General features: G+C 37.0%; 1 protein-coding gene across 1 annotated transcript in view; it reads right to left on the minus strand.

Annotated features, from left to right (window-relative positions):
- LOC132649777 (cadherin EGF LAG seven-pass G-type receptor 2-like) overlaps window positions 1–20,028 on the minus strand; it is a 98,554-nt gene that overhangs the window by 31,946 nt on the left and 46,580 nt on the right. The window contains exons 13-16 of the mRNA XM_060374217.1: window positions 17,960–18,116; window positions 6,428–6,533; window positions 5,643–5,864; window positions 4,747–4,892 (exon numbers count right to left, since the gene is read on the minus strand). Of these exons, the coding sequence (XP_060230200.1) occupies window positions 4,747–4,892; window positions 5,643–5,864; window positions 6,428–6,533; window positions 17,960–18,116 (631 nt within the window). The remainder of the gene's footprint in view (window positions 1–4,746; window positions 4,893–5,642; window positions 5,865–6,427; window positions 6,534–17,959; window positions 18,117–20,028) is intronic.

Here is a 20,028-nt window from a genome sequence, read left to right on the forward strand (position 1 = left end):
TTTCTGAATAAGGATTGATTATATTACACAGGGTCTTCCTTCTTGCTTATCTTCTTTAAGTGTACAGATTTTAATATATTTATCCTAACTTGGACAACCACTTTTAAAATCAATCTGGTGCTTTCTCAGACAATTAGGAATAGTACTTCCTCAAGATACAGGTATAGCACTCCTAGACATATATCTAAAATATGCTCAAGTATCCAACAAGAACATTTGCTCAACCATGTATGTAGCAGCTTTTTTCATAATAGCCAGAATCTGGAAACAACCCAGATGTCCCAATGAAGGAATGGTAGAAAAATTGTGGTACTTTTCCACAATGGAATACTACCACTCAGCAATTAAAAACAAGGAAATCATGAAATTTGCAGGCAAATGGTGGGATCTAGAAAAAAATCATCCTGAGTGAGGTATCCCAGAAGCGGAAAGACACACATGATATATACTCACTTATTAAGTGAATATTAAAAAGACTGTCTTAAAACACAAAATAGGCATTTCCTGAGGAATGACATACAACATTGACCTCTCGTACGCACACAGGAACACACAGAAGTAGGAACGCTAGCACTCAAACACACACACAAACACACACACACAGAGACAAACACACACACACACACTGTATATAGATAGGCCTTCAAAACAACCATTCAAAGGCAAACTAGGCAAAATTTTTGGTGCTGGGTTCAGCTAAACTCTTCATTCTGTAACCTTTTGACATGGACACAGTCTTGCTGAAAGGTAGCCAGGAACTGTTAAAAGCTTGTTCATGCAGAAAATAAGTCTCACCTGAGATTAAAATCGTCATGCCCTCCATGTTATAATGAACACATAGAAAAACATCAAAAACTGCATAGTTTTTGAGTACTGAGATGAGCTATGTCTAAGTTCAGTGGGTAAATGGGAGAAAAAATATGTTTCTTTACCTCTAAAATTCTCTTTCTTTGGGATAACATTTAGGGATTGGTACTTTTTTTTTTCTACTCAAACTTTCTAGCCACACTTCCAATATACTATGGTAAGTAAATATTTAAAGAAAAACTGTGATTATTAGATAAAAAAAAACACAGAAAGAATTTTGCCTTCATGAACTGAACAATGTAATAAATTATAAGTATTATTTTATAATTTAGTCCAGAAAGATTTAAATGATAAAATATAAGTATGGAAAATCCTGGGGACAATGAAAAGAATGGTTAATATCCAGTTCTCGACATCTCCTGAAAGAGTGTATGGTATTTCTTTTGTCTCCTTCAGTTTGCATTCTTTTCCCCTCCAAATGTGATCTTACACAACTTATAAATAAAATCTGTAGTAGGTTAGCTCTTTATGGTATATTTTAAAATTCCCTAAACTCTGCCATATTTAGCGCATGAAAGAAATTGATTTACAGTTTTTACAGTTTCAGTTTTATATTAACATAAGCAATTCAAGGAACATTGTGCTTTTAAAAATATTCAAGATGAGGAATATTTATTCTCTAGCTTTAATTCCATAATCTATAAAAGCAAGAACATTTTAAATTTGTTTATCAGTCATAGTTGAATAGTTTTGTGGAAGAAATGATAAAAATCTTCATCTTAATAATACGTATTGAGCAAACAGAGTAACCATGTCAGTCATATTTTCCTCCATCTGTGGAGTTCTCCTACTTTGTTTATGAAGGCTGTATATGGTATTCAGTTACAAACTTCTGAGTACTTTACAGAAAGCCACATTTAAAATGCAGTTATACAGCAGGGCGCAGTGACACACACCTGTAACCCCAGCACTCAGGAATACAGAGGCAGATCAGTATCTGTGAGTTCAAGAACCAGTCTGGTCTACAAAGTGAGTTCAAGGCTACAGAGAAGAACTTTGTCTCAAAAAAAATCAACAATAAAAATGTGGTTATACTACAGGATTACAGGATGTCGTCATCATTTTGTGATAAAGAAATTATTTAGAATGTTTCAATAACCTGTCCTACATTAACAATAGTAACCAGAGAGGCTGGGATTCTAATCCAATGTAAGCCTTTGAAAAATCACACTTCCTGCTGGGGCAAGTATAAGTAAAATTAAGTGACGTATTGACACCGAGCATGCGCACATCATTCCACATCATTTAGGTTCACCGCTTCTGGAGCTAATAGTTCCAAGACAAAGATCTTTGCATGCATTTCACAGGCAGAAAGGTAAGAAAACATGTGTAAATATTCATGCTTCAGAGGGTCATTTCTGTTAAATAGAAAAGTTACTAAAATGCTCTTCATAAATAGATAGTTCCCACCTAAAACCAGACCAGTTTTGTGTGGACGTTGCAAGCTTTCAGACCAATTCCTTCCTACAAGAACGTATTTTGAGACTTTGACCATTCTGAAAGACACTTTCAAGGATGTGACCATTCTGAAAGACACTTTCAAGGAAGGACAGACGTCCATTTTTTAGCCATTACTCAACTATTAGTTGAGATGTAAAGAGGATGGTAAATCTTTATATGTTCCAGAAACGGAGCATGCATCTGGCATAGCAGAGCTGCTATACTTCAGTCTGGAAAGAAAGGATACATGTTTGGTAACAATTCTCTCAAAAAGAATCACAAAAGAGACAGCAATGATTCAGAAACTGTCCTCTGAGGAAACTGATCATGCTCTTTGCAGGAGACAAAACAGCCTTCAGTTTTGTATGCAAATTCTTGTCAGCAAGTACATTATGGTGTAATACACAATATATGATCACGCTATTTGAAATGATTTTTGCTTGGGGATTTTTTTCACTCTGTTTTGTTCTTATTTGAGTAAAAGCATCTGCCTTTGTTTTGCTTCAGACCCTGGCAGACAAACGTTTGGGATAAAGATTGATTCGCTTACCTTGAGTGCTATGGATACAAGTTTGGTTTCTGGCAAGACAGGAGCCTTGAGCCAATTAGCTATTTCATTGTTCATAGGACAGGGTCCTTCTGTGGTTGTTATTTTCCAAAATGTTTAGTTATTCTACCCATTTACATACCAGTTTATTATTTAATCTTCTTCCAGTTATGTATCCAGGTGTTTGCTAAGTGTATAGATTTAATATTATATCCTTCAAATATTTTCTTCAAGCTTTCTTAGGCCGCCATAATAACATACAAAAGGTTGTACAGCTTAAATAACAGAAGTTTACTTTCTCACACTTTTAGGGACTGGCTAGTCTGAATTTTGTTCTCCTGAGTGCTTTGCTGCAGCCAGTTTCTCTCTGAAGCTCTCAATGTTGGAGAGGAAATACTCCCTAGAGGGTTTTGTTTGCTTCTTCGTTATTCTAAGTATACTGATCCCATCAGACCTGGGCAGCACCTTCTTGACATCATGTATCTAATTACCTCCGAAAACAAATGCAAATAACTCCGGACAAATCACTCTGGAGATGAAGACTTAACATAGGAACTTTTTGTTTTGTTTTTTTTTGTTGTTGTTTTCTTTGTTTTTTTTTTTTTTTTTTTTTAACTTAACTTTCTTAATAAAATATTGGAAACTTTCACCCCAGGTTTTCTTTGCAATGTTTTCAGAGTACAGTTCTAAGAAATGGACAGGCTTTGCCTGATCTCAAGGTAGCAAGTTTTTTTCCCAATTGTGTCTTTCTAATTCCAAAAAGAAAGAGATGAATGAGTAATCAATGAAGAATACAGCTAACTCTTTCACCCTACCTAATGGATCTTAGGCATTTCCACACAGAACAAAACGGCAATAACAGCTTTAGAAGTCCTAGCATTCAGGCCCTCTACAAACAGAGAAACTAAAGTATGAGTGTATCTAGGTGGATTGCTGGAAACTTGCACAGTGAAGAAGTTCCATTAATTCATGACATCCTTGAGTCATGGTTGAAACCATTCAAGTCACTTCATTAAATTTCTCTCTAAAAAGATTTTGGCCTGGGTTATTGTATTTTCCAGATGTAACGAGGCTGTAGTGGGGATTACAGCACTGAGCCGTGGACACCGCTGAGAGATCAGCTCACCACAGCATATGTGAGAATGTTCACCTCAAAGCATTATGCAAAGGCTCCGCTCAATGTCTGCAGCTCTAAATCACCATTTGTTTAGAAATTATTGCCTTTTTCTCTGGGATCCAGAGTTGAAAACCTTACAGTTCTCAAGCAGCAAAAAGTAATGCAATCATTTGATAAAGGGAGTTTGGCTCTATGTAAAAAAAAAAAAAAAAAAAAAAATTCTTTGCACAGTTGACAATGGTGCACTTGATTATAATGATGTAACGCTCAAACAAGAAAGGTCAGAAACATTGAATATTTCGAAGTCTTTGTTTCATACTATGAAACTCTGATGGATATGTTTGTCTTTACTACTTAAAATATGAAAGTATTCCCTCAGTGAAAGTGACATAGGGAAGGAACATTATGACAAGAATACACAAATTAAAATGCATCACAGTAGCCTCCAAAATCTTTAAAGTATGGTTGTTTGTTAGCAAAATTACACTTATTTGTAGCATTGTATTTTTAATAAATTAGGTGTAACTTGTGGTGCCAGGATCTCTCTTCATGCAAATTCTGTCTGTATGACTCAGAATTCACAGGGTATTTTGCATGTACTAACAATTTTATCGTTGCTCATTACAGTTAAAATGTATATTTGGACCACACATCTCACGCTGAACTTGGGTCAATGCTGAAAGTCTGTACTAGTATTCCCAACTATCCTTTGTTTCAGTTTTTGAGATGATGTCTCTTAAGCGATAGCAATCCCTAAGCATTAACGCATTCTTACCAGAACATGGATGGTCACCTGAGCTGTAGCGCTTCTCTGCCTGAGAGGATCAGGGAGAGCATCATTTGCCACATCTGTGACTCTCACAGCCAGCTTATACTCAGAAGACACTTCCCGGTCCAGCAAGTTCAACAGCTTTATCATTCCTAGCACAAAAACAACAGAAAATTTTCTATCTCAGCATTACTTAACAGTTTCAATCAATGCTAAATTACAACCTATATAAATGAAGTCTTTGTGACAGTACCAAATAGATATTACGTGATATAATCATTTTCTGTTACATTTTCATGTGATGACTTTCACAGTTAAATCATGGCAGATGTTAATTCGTACATTAATCACCTACTGTACATTCTTAGGTATTTGGAAGAACACATGTGTGCAAAGGTTTGCTGAACTTCAATATATCAAAGATCAAAGCCCCAGGGCTTCCTCTGTGGTTGCTAAGAATTATGGATACAACTAACAAACCAAGGTGAACATTATATAACTCAAGAGAAGGCTTTCCTATAAAAAGTTTTCATTCCCATGAATACTGAAAAAAATATATCCAAACAAGGTATTATTTTTTATTTTAATTTTTGATAATTTTATACATGAATAGTGCTTTAGCATAATTCCAACCCTTCCCTATTCCTCCTCTAATTCATTCCATAACCATCTTGAATTCATGAACTCTTCTTTTATAACTATGATTGTCGTACATGTGTACATATATGTAATATCACATAGTACATAATACAAACTACCACATCCAGTTAGTGTTACATGAATGTATATGTGCTTGAAGTTGACAATTTAGAAATTGGAAACATATCATGTAGCTTAACTTGTCCCTGGGGAAAGCCGATTTTCCCTTTTATTATAAAGTGATATTGGTGTTCTTACATTACCTGTATCTGCTTCGATGTAAAATTTTGGAGGTGTCCCAAAGTTGCCTCCGACAATGGTATATTGCATATTGTTAAATGGCCAATCTCCATCCGTAAATGTAATTTTTCCAACTAGTGAATCAGTTGGACTGTTTTCATATATGCTGAAGGCAAATGGCATCATAGATCCAATAGGATTCACTTCATTTATACGGCTTACCCTTAATATGATTCTAATAATGGCTGCGGAGAAAACAAATTATTGAAGTATAGATAGAGCAATGTTATGTCCTCTTCAACAATTCTTATTTTTACCTTTATAACAAACACATATTAGATTCTCTATGCACAGATTTTATAGGCACGTTTATATTGATGTTTTATTAGTAAAATATTAGCTTTTAGTTAAACAGTACTTAAAACTAAGTTTAGCATAAGATGCTTTATTAAATGATTTTAAATATTCTCCAACATAGAATAAACTGGTTCCTTGTTCAATATTTTAAGTATGCAAATATTACAGAAAGATTACATTAAAACTGTCTTCAAGTTGACCACAAAGTACTTTATTAAACATTTGAGAATATTATCTCAACCTAATTCCAGTTTTATTTTGTCTTTCAATGTTTAAATAATACTATCCCTGGACTAAATGAATTAGTTTAATTATAACTACTCATATGTATTACTATAACTTCTGATTGGAACATTTTTAACTATGACAAACTCTAAGAACCAGTATTTAAGATACTATGTATCATACATAATTCAAATTATTTTAATACATTGAATTAATAGCTTCTTACTTGAGAGTACAGGAATTCCTCCATCAGACACTGTTACAAGCAATGTGTGTTTAAAGTCCATTCCTGCAAAAATCACACTATCATAATCTAGATGCATAGGTCCAATCTGTAAATAAAAAATAATATACTATTTTTTTTGTTTTATTTTTTTATTTTTTTATTTTTTTATCAGTTACATTTTATTAACTCTGTATCCCAGCCATGTCCCGATCCCTCATTCCCTCCCAGTCCCTCCCTCCCTCCCTCCCTCATCTCCACCGTGCCCCTTTCCAAGTCCACTGATAGGGGGGACCTCCTCCCCATTCATCTGATCCTGTTTTATCAGGTATCTTCAGGATTGGCTGCAAAGCCCTCCTCTGTGGCCTAACAGGACTGCTCCTCCCTTCGGGGGTGGGGAGACCAAAGAGCCAGTCATTGAGTTCCTGTTAGAAATAGTCCCTGTTCCCCTCACTTTGGGAAACCAATTGGTTACTGAGCTACCACAGGCTACATCTGAGTGGAGGTTCTAGGTTATATCCATACATGGTCCTTGGTTGAATGTCAGTCTCAGGAAAGACCCTGTGCCCAGATATATTTGGTCCTTGTGGAGCTCCTATCCTTTCCCCATCAGACTAACTCCCCTTCTTTCTTATGATTCCCTGTACTCTGCCAAAGGTTTGGTCATGAGTCTTTGCTTTGAAAACGCTGCTAGTTAGTCTTTCAGATGCGCTCAGTAGACTCCTGTCATACGTTCAATGCACATCCCATCTGTCTTTCTAAATGAGGATTGATCATCTTACCCCATGTCCGCTCAATTGATTATCTTTTTTAGGTGTATAGATTTCATTATGTTTATCATATCTTATAGGTCTATATAAGTGAGTATATCCCATGTTTGTCTTTCTCCTTCTGGGATATTTCACTCAGAATGATCTTTTCTAGATCCCACCATTTGCCTGCAAATTTCATGATTTCCTCCTTTTTGATTGCTGAGTTGTATTCCATTGTATAAAAATACCACAATTTCTGTACCCATTCCACCGTTGATGGACATCTGGGTTGTTTCCAGGTTCTGGCTATTACAAATAGAGCTGCTATAAACATGGTTGAGCAAGGGTCCTTTTTGTGTACTTGAACAAACTTTGGGTATATACCTAGCAGTGGTATAGCTGGGTCTGGAGGAAGCACTATTCCGATTTGTCTTAGAAAGCGCCACATAGCTTTCCAGAGTGGTTGTACCAGTTACATTCCCACCAGCAGTGGAGGAGGGTTCCCCTTTCTCCACAACCTCTCCAGCATGTGTTGTCACTTGAGTTTTTCATCTTGGCCATTCTGATGGGTGTAAGGTGATATCTCAGGGTCGTTTTGATTTGCATTTCCCTGATGGCTAATGAGGATGAGCATTTCTTTAAGTGTTTTTCTGCCATTCAATATTCCTCTGTCGAGAATTGGGAATCCAAAGTGAAGATAGTAAACCAATAAATAAAAGTGTGATTTTACAATACTATTGTCTAGTTGAATAGCCTATGAGCCACAAACACAACCTTGTACGTAATTTTAGCCTTAAGAAAACCACACTTAAAATTTAAAACATATGGAGAGGACGGGGTCTCCACAAGGAGAGCAACAGAACAAGAAAATTTGAACACAGGGAACTTCCCAGAGACTCATACTCCAACCAAGGACTATTCATGGAGATGACCTGGAACCCCTGCACAGATGTAGCCTATGGCAGTTTAGTGTCCAGGTGGGTTACCTAGCAATGGGAAGAGGGACTGCCTCTGACATAATCTGCTCTTTGATCACCTCCCCCTGAGAGGGGAGCAGCCCTACCAGGCCACAGAAGAGGATGCAGCCACTTTTGACGAGAACTGATAGACTAAGATCAGAAAGGAGAGGAGAACCTCCCCTATCAGTGGACTTGGGGAGTGGCATGCATGCAGAAATGGGAGGGAGGGTGGGATCGGGAGGGGAGGAGGGTGAGGCTTATGGGGGGGATACAAAATTAATAAAGTGTAATTAATAAAAAAATTAATAAAAAATAATAAAAAAGAAAAAAAATTAAAACATATGTAATTAATTTTAATAAAGTACTTCATTCAGTATTGTTTCAAAAAGCAAGAAAAGAGGAAAGCACTAAATATTCATATACTTTTTTAGTAATCTGATAGAGAATCTTATTTCCCAGTTGCAGTGTAACTGAAAAAAGTTGCATCTCAGGTGGTCAAGGGTATGCTAGCTACTGGCTTCCACAGGACAGCTTAAATTCTCTGTGTCTCTCTGTCTCTGTGATGCTGTACAGTGGTATGTGGCCAGTCCTCCATTTGCCGTAGCGTCATGAAAGGAAACAGCTACCTTGCTGCGGTGCTCCATAGTGGTGCAGTCTGATGATCCATGCATTACAGAAACTTAGGAAATGTTCAGTTTAGGAATGGTTTAATTGGAATATATTTGTATTAAGCTGAGGAGCAACTGAAATCACGATTTTATGTGTTATGTATCTAAGATTTTTTTGCAACCATATTATAATAAACTTATTTTCCTTCTCCCACAAAACAATGAAATAATTTGGATTAAAATTAATGAGAGTAACCTCTAAAAATCAAGTGTAAACTTCAAGCTTCAAAATCATGCTGATACAAGACTTAAGTCAACTCTACTATGAAATTTAAGCATCTCATATTTTTGGTCTATAGTTTACTCTCCTGAGATTGATGTACAGGGCACACATGATGTTATAAGGGTTTTGGTAACATTAAATGTACAGGCAAAACAGCCTAAGTCCTCTGTCCACATCTCTTGCACAGTCATACACTCCTTACAGCTCTCACAGCCTAGAATTTACCCGAGACCTTCCAAGAGAGTAAGAAAAGCACATGATTGCTTCTGGCTTTTCCAACTTATTTGAGGTCCTTTTCATGCTGCAGCCCTGTCCACATTAGCTATTTTCTCTACAGTAAACATTTATTATTCAGAGAAGTAATGTGTAGCAATCAAGTAATTAGTTGGCACAGAAATATGTTTCTTTTTAAGGATTCTATAGTGTTCCAAGACTCATAGAAAGAAAAGCTATGGACATTAACCAACTGGCAGAAAAATGGTTTATTTAGGAATTAATGAAAATGTTAGGTGTTATCTAAAGTTATGCCACTGCTAAAATTCTATAGTTGGCATTCAAAGTAGATGAAGATGGGTGAAATAAATAACATTAATAACTCAGATATCAATGTTGCAGTTAGCGCAAAATGGCAGGGTTCCACTAAAATTTCCGCTAAAGATAACCCTATTTATGTTTGATCATATGAAAATAGAAATAATTTAAACATTGAAACGAATTATAGCTACATTCAGAAAATATCTAAGGCTGGTGCAAACGTTATACAAAACTTGTGCATGACAGCAATGGCATTGAAGGTAATTACAGAAAAATGACTATCAGATCAAGATTTTGATATTTTAAATAACAAAAAAGGGATAAATAGAAATTTTATTTTTCTCAATTTCTTTGCATTTTGAAAATGGTAAAATTGAGAGTCCACTTGTTAAAATTTTTATTTACAATATAAAGACTTCTGTATAGCTGCCTATATAATGGGAATAATGAGAATAAATATTTATAAATTGTACAACTGACAGTGAGTTAGTATTTAGAATATAGAAAGAATTTAAAAATATATAATTTAAAAACTGAACAACAAGCTGCACGTTTGCCCCTACCTCCTACCCAAATCCCATCATCAGTATTAGTGAGGAGGCCTGTGCAGACCCAGGAACATCCCGGCCAATTCCCTGCCTTCCTGGCCACCTCAGTCACAAATAGCAGAAGCGATCTGCTCTCTGTCCGCTGAGCTCCACTGTCAGAACCACAAGTCTGGCTCTCTTCCTAAGGATGCTTGCTGGGCCCTAGAAACATTCAGATCCACCTGGAACACAGCTAATCCAGGTGAGCAGTGGGCTGTTCCCTGAGCTCCATTGTCAGCCACAAGGCTCTACCTGCCTCCCTGAACATTCCTGCTGGCATCAGGAACATTCAGCCGACACCAGGGACAAACAGGTGGCTAAAGGCCACTGTAAAGACACGCTCAACAAGGGTCAAGACAATATGGCAGGACCAGAATACAGCTACCCTACAACAGTAAGCCCAGAATATCCTAACATAGCTGAAGCATAAGAAGATGAGCTTAAATCCAACCTTTTAAAGATGGTAGAGGCCTTTAGAGAGGAAATGAATAAATCTTGTAAAGAAATACAGGAAAATGCAAACAGGTGAAAGAAATGAATAAAGCTGTTCAAGACCTAAAAATGGAAATAGAAGCAATAAAGAAAAACAAACTGAAGGATTCCTGGAGAAGAAAACCTAGTGGAGAGAACAGGAATTACAGATGCAGCTATCACCAACAGAATACAAACAATGGAAGAGAAATTCTCAGGCATGGAAGATACAATTGAAGAAAATGTTAAACCTAAAACATTCCTGACACAAAACATCCAATAAATCTGGGACAATATGAAAAGACCAACCTATAAATAATAGAAATAGAAGAAGACACCAAATTCCAAGGACCAGAAAATATTTTCAACAAAATCATAGAAGAAAACTTCCCCAACCCAAAGAAAATGATGCATAAAAACATAAAAGAAGCACACAGAACACCAATTATATTGGACCAGAAAGGAAAATCTTTTCTACCACATAATAATCAAAACACTAAATGTACCAAACGAAAAAGAATATTAAAAGCCACGAGGGCAAAAGGCCAAGTAACACATAAAGGCAGGCCCATCAGAATTACACCTGACTTCTCAAGAGAGACTTTAAAAGCCGGGTGTGTGTGGGGGGTCTGGGCAGAAATATTGCAGCCTTTAGGAGACCACAAATGTCAGGGAAGACTACTATATCCAGGAAAATGTTAATCACCATAGATGGAGAAAACAAAATGATCCATGATAAAACCAAATTTTTCTTAGTTTATTTTTTCTACTTTATTATTATTATTAATTATAATTTATTTACTTTGTATCCCAGATGTAGCTCCCTCCCTCATCTCCTCATTGTCCCACTTCTCTTTTTCTTCCACCCTATGTCCCTCCCCTAGTCTACTGATAGGGAAGGTCCTCCTCCCCTACTATCTAGCCTATCAAGTCTCATCATAACTGCCTGGATCCTGCAGCTTTATTCCTAATAACCAGAATTTCGAAACACTCTAGATGTTTTTCAGCTGAGGAATAGATTAAAAACATTGTGGTACATTTACACAACAGAATGCTACTCAGCAATTAAAGAGAAGGAAATCATGAAATTTGCAGGCAAATGGTGGGAACTAGAAAAGATCATCCTGAGTGAGGTATCCCAGATGCAGAAGGACAAACATGATATACACTCACTTATAAGGGGTAAAGGGGATATTAGACACATAATATAGGATAAACATACTAAAATCTACATTCCTTAAGAAGCTAAACAACTCAGAGGACCCTAGAAAAGATGTTTAATCCTCATTCAGAAAGGCAAACAGAATAGACATTGGAAGTAGGAGAAGACAGGGAACAAGTTAGGAGCCTTCCACAGAGGATTTCTGAAAGACTCTACCCAGCAGGGTATAGAAGCAGATGCAGTGACTCCTGGCTGAACTTTGGGCAGAGTGGAAGGAATCTTATGGAAGAAAGGGGTGATAGAAGTGGAGGGGACAGGAATTCCATAGAGACCAACAGCCAAAAACTCTGAGCCCAGGGTGTCCTGCAGAAACTGATGAATCAACCAAAGATTATGCATGGGAAGACTTAGACCCCCTGCTCAGATGTAGCCTATGGGCTGTACCATCTCCATGGGGGCATCCTAGTAAGGGAAGCAGGGACAGTCTCTGGCATAAACTCAGTTGCCTCCTCTTTGATCACCTCTTCCTGGCAGAGTGGCATTACTAGGCCACAGATAAAGAGGACCCAGACAGTCCTGATGAGACCTGATAGGCTGGTAGTAGTGCAGTTTTGTACAACCTCTTCGGAAATCAATCTGGTGGTTTCTCAGAAAATTAGGAATAGTTCTACTTCACAACCCAGCTATACCACTCCTGAGCTTATAACCAAAATATGCTCCATTAACCCCACAAGGACACTTGATCAACTCTGCTCCTAGCAGCTTTATTCATAATAGCCAGAAGCTGGAAACAATGTAGGTGTCCCTCAACTGAGGAATGGATACAGAAACTGTGGTTCATTTGCACAATAGAATACCGCTCTGCTATTAAAAGCAAAGAAGTCATGAAATTTAAAGGCAAATGGATGGAACTAAAAAATATCATCCTGAATGAGGTATCCCAGACCTAAAGAGATATGCATGGTATATACTTACTTATGAGTGGATATTAGCCATAAAGCCACAGACCTAAAGAAGCTTAGTAACAAGAAGGGCAGAAGGCAGGATTCTTGTCTCTCTCTATGAAGGGGAAATAAAATAGATACCTGAAGTAGATGGAGGGAAGCAACTGGGTGGGAGACGGTGTGGAGAGGGAAACAGGAAAGGGGAGAATGTGAGGGACTTGGAGAGAGAATGAAAATCATCAGCAGTCATCTCTGGGATGGGGGGACTTCTGGGAGTCTTTGAGGGTCACTTTAGCTGAGACTCCTAGAAGAGGGATATATGGAGCCTGGAGTGGTCATTCTCTGCAGCCATGTGAGAATTTCAGAGGATGGAAGTGGACACCAACCCACCTATAAAACCTTTGGCCCAAAATTTGTCCTGCTTGCAAGATGTAGGGATCAAGATGGAGCAGGGATTGAGGTAATAACCCAACTTTAGACCCATCCCATGGGAGAGAACCAACCCCTGACGCTATTGATACTCTGCAATGCTTGCACACAGGAGTCTGAATATAAACATCTTCTGAGAGGCTTCATCCAGCCGTGGATGGAAACAGATGCAGAGACCCACAGCCAAAGAGTAAGTAAGCTTGAGGAGTCTGGTAGAAGAGTGGCAGGAAGGATTGAAGGAGCTGGAAGAGTAAAGGACACCATAAGAAGGCCTCCAGAGTCAACTAACCTGGTGCATCGGGGCTCACAGACTCTGAACCAACAACAAAGAGCATGCATGGGCTAGACCTAGACCCCCTACAAATATGTAGAAAATGTGCAGCTTGTTCTTCATGTGGATCCCCTAACAATGAGAGCAGGGGATATCTCTGACTCGCCTGTCTTTGGGTCCCTTTAACCTAGCTGGACTGCCTTGTCTGGCCTCAGTGGGAAAGGTTACAATTAGTCCTGCTTGGACTTGTTGCGCCAGGGTGGGTTGGTACCCACTGATGGGGTACTTCCTTTTTCTGAGAAGAAAAGGGAGAATGGAGGAATGGATATGAAGTTGGGACTGGGAGAACAGGAGATATCTGTGATTGAGCTAAAGTGATGAAAGAAAGAAAGAAAGAAAGAAAGAAAGAAAGAAAGAAAGAAAGAAAGAAAGAAAGAAAGAAAGAAAGAAAAGAAAATACAAAGAGAATCAGATGAAAGAAGGTGGAATTATTAAAACCCGGAAAGGATGGGAGCTCCACAAGGACCAAATATATCTGGGAACAGGGGTTCTTTTCTGAGACTGTTTCTCCAACCAAGGACTATGCATGGATATAACCTAGAATCCCTGCTCAGATGTAGCCCATGGTAGCTCAGTATCCAAGTGGGTACCCTAGTAAGGGGAACAGGGACTGTTTCTGACATGAACTCAGTGGCTGGCTCTTTGACACACACACACACACACACACACCCTCCCTCCCACTCCAAGGGAGGAGCACCCCTGCTAGGCCACAGAGGAGGACATTGCAGCCAGTCCTGAAGAGACCTGATAAACTAGGGTAAGATGGAAGGAGAGGAGGACCTCCCCTATCAGTGGACTTAGAGAGGGCCAGAGAGTAGAGAGGGAGGGAAGGTGGGATTTGGAGGGAATAAAGAAGGGGGCTAGAGCTGGGATACAAAGTAAATAAACTGTAATTAATATTAAAAATAAAAATTTAATTTAAAAAATGGAGAGAATTTAAAAAATAATTAAAAGAACACAAAAAAATTATAAACTGAACATCAAGAAAACAATACAATTAAAAATGAGGTATTAAACTAAACAGAGTTCCCAAAAGACTAAACACAAATTGCTCAGACACATTTTTAAAACGTTCAGCATTGTTATCTATAATAAAATGCCAATTAAAACCGCCTTTCATCTTTCCTCAATCATTATGGCCAAAATCAATAAAACAAATGACAGCACACAGTGAGAAAGATGCAAGCAAAGTGATTGCTGGTGGGAATGCAAAATTGTACAAATACTATAAAAATCAGCATAGAGGCTTTTCAAAAAACTGTAAATTGATCGACCACAGGATCCTGCTGTACCATTCTTGGGTATATGTTAAAGGACAGTACATAATGGCAGAGATACTTGGTCACCATGCTCATTTCTGCTTCCTTCATAATAGTCAGAAACTGGAAACAGCCTACATGTACAAAGGCTGAAGGATAGATAATAAAAATCTGGTACATTTATACTCTGGAATATTATTCACCTGCTAAGAAAAATGAAATTTGAACATAACTACACAAAGCTAAAAATACAATCATTGTGAATGAGGTGACCCAGAAGAGCCCATAGGCAAATATTAATGTTTTCCTTGTATGTATGTGGATGTGGATTTTAAACTTTAGACATCTGTGTGTCAATCCACAGATTAACAGAGTTTGCATAGTAAAGGTCTAGAGAAAATCCCAGCATGAAGCAGAGTAAGCAGATACAAACTTGCAGGCTAACCAACAAGCTGTTAAATAGGTATGTGATCATAAAGGGAAAAGCAGTTTTCTCCAATCCAGTGTCACCGCGTATTTGCACTCCAAGGCAGGTCCTCTGTGAGTAGTAGTTGGCCAACAACAAAAAAGACTTCATGGTTTTTTGTTTTGTTTTTGTTTTTGAGTTTTATTTATGGAGAATGAGACAGCTTTCTTTCTTTTTTTTTTTTTTTTCTGTTGGTTTGTTTTGGTTTTGGTTTGGTTAAGTTGGGGTGGGCTTTTGTTTGTTTGTTTGTTTTATTAACTCTTTTAATACGATTTTTTTTTGTTCTTACTTTGTGTTGTTTTAACTTTTGTGAGAAAGAGAGAGACTATGAAAGTGGCAGAATAAGAAGGGGGAGGGGAGATTTTGAAAGAGTTAGAAGGCAACTAATTTTATCAAAAAATTTTGTATGAATTTTTTTTTCATTTTCTTTAGTCCCCTCTCATAATATACATCCTGACCACAGCCTTCCCTTCTTCCCTCCTTCCAGGCACCCTACCTCTCCTCTCCCTCAGATCCACTCTGCCTCCCTTGTCATCTGAGCATAACAAGATACAGTAAGACTAGGCACAACTCTTCAAAAGGCAGCACAGTATTAGAAATGTCCCAGCAACAGACAAGAGTCAGGAGACATCTATGCTACCACTGTCAGGAGCCCAACAAAAACTTTAAGGTAAACAACCACAGATTGTCTGGCACAAGTCCCATGATTGCTGCTCCAGTCTCTGTGAGCCCCTATGAGAAAGGCTTAGCTGATTCTGTGGGCTGTGTTATCCTGGTGTCTTTGACCCTCCTGGCTCCTACGAAAACTATATTCATTATTTTAACATAAACCTTTAGTGCTTACTCTCAACCTGAGTTTTGAATAACTGATGAAATTCTGCTCCCATCTTTCTGTAACATATATGACAATTTTGAGTTATCAAGTAGCTGGTAAGTTTTAGTTTTACATTTAAAAACTTTGTAAATTATCCTCTTCTAGTTAAATAATTGAGTCTTGCTGGAAATTCATGTATATTTTCTTTCTATGTTTCTATAATAAATATTTCTTTCATTAACTGTTTAAATTGTGGTCATTTTCTTTATATGGCTTCTCTTCCCTGCCTTATAGAAAGATAAAAATTTAGGCATTTTAATAACCTTTCAAAACTAATTAACGTTTGAGGAAAATTCTATGCTCTATTTCCAATTATATAGCAAATGTAATCTATCAGTGTGTTTAGCTTGTTATATTTGGTTAAATTGTTTTGATTCCACAAAGTTTACGTGACTGTTTTCAGAGAATTAGCAAAAATTAGAACAGATCCAAAACAATAATTTTGCTGTTTGTTCATGTATTTCATATCCCTTGTTAGAATTTCTTGGATATAAATAATTTAAAAAATTGCAAACACTTCAATGATTTTTTATATTTTCTACTTGAAGAATATTAGTATGATATTTCCCCCATCATTCTCAGGTTATAGATTCACTTAGGTTGTAAAGATCTATTTTTCAATTCTGGTCTCATCATCATTTCCAGTTATGAATTTGTCACATGGAGACGTTTGGAAGTAATGTGTTACTACACACTACAAACACCTACAGTTTCACGTGGCTATTCCTCATGAATTCAGCCATCATTTTACAGACTTCTCATCAGCACTATACACGCTCCAGATTTGTTATTCAATTTTTCCTTTCATTTTCTATCTAGGAACACATGGAGTGTTTAATTAGTGCTACAGAGGGACAGACACAAAATGCTGAGAGAACTGAAGGAGAAACATGTGACACAGATACAAGGCAGAAGAAATGTCAGGGGCGGATTCACATGAGAAAAGTATACAAAACCTATTAAGCTACATGAAAGCAGCTGGGTAATGGAGACATAAAAGCTAAGAGGTTTTCTAGCTTTATGAACAGTGCAAATTTCAAAACTGAAAGACATCTGTTTTTATGATCATAAATGTGATTCTCTGCACCTCCTTTACACAACAGGAGAGAGCCCAGGATATTAGGGGTTTGTACGAACTGTGTGTTGGATAGAACTTCCGTGCAATGAAACCCATACCAAAACAGTATAAGGATGCACATGCGACTTCCCTCCTAGCAAGCAGAGAACCTGGGCTTCTTTGTGATTCAGATGAGCTACCTTTAATTACCATATGACCAATCTCTCTTTGCCTAATCTGTTTTTAAATTGAGTGAATATAACTACATTTAGCCTGACTTAGACTATAAAATATATTGGAAATAAAATATAGCTATCTATCTTTACTTATCTATTTGTCTGTCTATCTATTTACCTACATATACACACACGCATATGTATATGTGTGTGTGTGTGTGTGTGTGTGTGTGTGTATATATATATATTAAACTAGTCAAAAATTTTTGAGCTACTTCATACCATAGGATAAGTAGTATGCATGCTTGTTCTATTTACTTCAAAAGTAATTTAACATATTTATCAAACATATTTCAACACATTCCAATTGAATACATAATATTTTATCCTAAAATTGTTGTTCTAAGAAATCTGTAACCTTCATAGTTCATTTGTCAAGATCAAAATTGCATTCCAGCATTCATTCTGAAGCAAGCTATGCTTTCAGCAATTTAAGGTTCAGTTGGAAATCAAGGAACAAATTCTGCCACCAGCTATTTGAACTACTGCAGTTCATTAATAACTTTATAATAACAAAATAAATGTATTTTTATATCTCAGATTAATCACGAGGCCACAGTCAGAGTGACTTTGCGATACTTACTTTCAGTTCAGTGTTTGTGAGAGTAAAGGTACTGTTTGAAAAAGCGTCTTTAATCAGATGATAACTTATGTTGTTATTGGGAGCAGTTCCATCTTGATCTGTACAAGTTAGGGAGATTAAATGGGTGTCAACTGGAATGTTCTCAGGAAGTTCAATTCTGTAATGAGAAAAAAAAAGTTACATATTGAACTTGGTTTAGCCACTTGATTTAATTTTAATGTAATAAATTATTTGAAATGTGCTCATAATTTAAATAGCTCTTTGACCATAAGTATTTCATAGTATCCAATAAAATTGCATGATTTAGCATTTGTGATGAAGCCGAGGGAAATGGCATTATTCTTATGCTAGATTTCTGAAAAAAAAATTTTTTAAAGCCATAAATATTGAGCAAATGATAGTTCGTTCCTCCTGAGGTTGATATTTGTAAATCATAAAATTCTATGTGATCTTATGAAATGGTCATACTTGTTTCTTTAAACTGGTTATATAAGTATGTCATTCTCCTCACACTAAAGATAAAGAAACAAAGAATTACTATTTAGGTTTACTTAAAAGACAGCTGCGAGTGTTGATTCTATATTAAATACTTTCCTATTTATTAAGATAAAACAAGAAGCAACTTATGGGAGAAGGGTTCATTTGGCTTTAGGTTAAGTTCAAGGGGATTTGCCCATTATGACGTGGCACTCATGGGAGCAGGAGTGTAATGCATCTAGTCACGGCTTATCTGTAGTGAGTCAGACACAGCCATGAGTGCTGCTGCCAGCACTTTTTTTCTTCCTTTTTCAGTCCAGAATCCCAATGTTTACTTTTTTTAGAAGTGGAGGAAGAAGATATGTCTATATCAATTAATATATGACAGAAACTCCTTGTCATACATGCTCAGTAACTGTCTCCATGGTGGTGTGAGACCACCAAAGTTCACAGTCAATAATGTTAACTGTTCCACTTACAGAAATTCCACTTACAATAACATTCACATTATACTCTATAGAGCTCAATTTCCTACAGCCTCTGTAAATGGCTTGTGAGAGGACTACTGGCAAATGGAATGGATATAGATGGGTTAAATCATATTTCCTGATAACATGATTATGATGTGCAGGGCCATCAACATGTGTTTCTCCCTTCTGTACTTGTGAATAGAAGCAGAATATAACAAGACGCCTGAAAAAACAAGAATCCTTGAGTAACAGATCACAATAGAGTATAAAGATTTTTACTGTACTTTTCATGAACGTGAAAAATGCTGATTGGGTTGAAGATACATTGTTGACAGTAATTCAGTGGTAAGTTCTTTGGGTATTGAAAACAACTACAGTGGTGTTTCCTGTCAGTTCGGGGAGGCTGTTTCAACTTAACTTTGGACTACACTTCAGCATGTGGCTCATATCTGACCTGAATGAGGGTGTCACCAGTAGACATGCCAAAGTTGTCAAGGAAAAGGCCATGGAGCCCCAACCCTACACAAAGAGCTTACAAAGCAACTAAGAAATGCAGAGAGTGAGAGAAATAGTCTTCCCTAACATGGAACACATCAATTAGTCACACAAATCGTCATCCCTAAAAAAGAGCACGCCAAGAGGTCAGCCCTAAAAAAACATAGATACAAGTAATTTTATCTTGAATAAGCAGCTTGTATTTAGAAATATATATGCATATAAATATAGGCATGCAATAACAATGAAAAAAATGAGGTCACGAATGTGAAAAAGAGCAAGGATTGAAGGGTTAGGTCCAAGGAAATGGAAGGGAGAAATGTTGTAATTATAAACCTCCAAATTAAAGAAAGCTAAAATAATCACCTTAGCATAAAACAAATAATGAAATGAAAGATAAATTGTATATTTTGCTAAGAGGAAGATTGTTCTAGAAAGCTGTTCTGTTATCAGGTTGAACACATCTGTCTTGTTAAGCATTTACCATTGATTTATGTTGATGGCATTTAAATTACATTCTTTAAGTTTGTACCACCGTACTCTGCATTAGCACCTCCAAATCTTTGCTTCCATCCTGCCATGCTCCCAGGCCTCCAGCGTCAGTCAATTATTCACATCTGGCAGATC

This window comes from Meriones unguiculatus, chromosome 21, assembly GCF_030254825.1.
Source record: "Meriones unguiculatus strain TT.TT164.6M chromosome 21, Bangor_MerUng_6.1, whole genome shotgun sequence".
Classification (NCBI taxonomy): Eukaryota; Metazoa; Chordata; class Mammalia; order Rodentia; family Muridae; genus Meriones; species Meriones unguiculatus.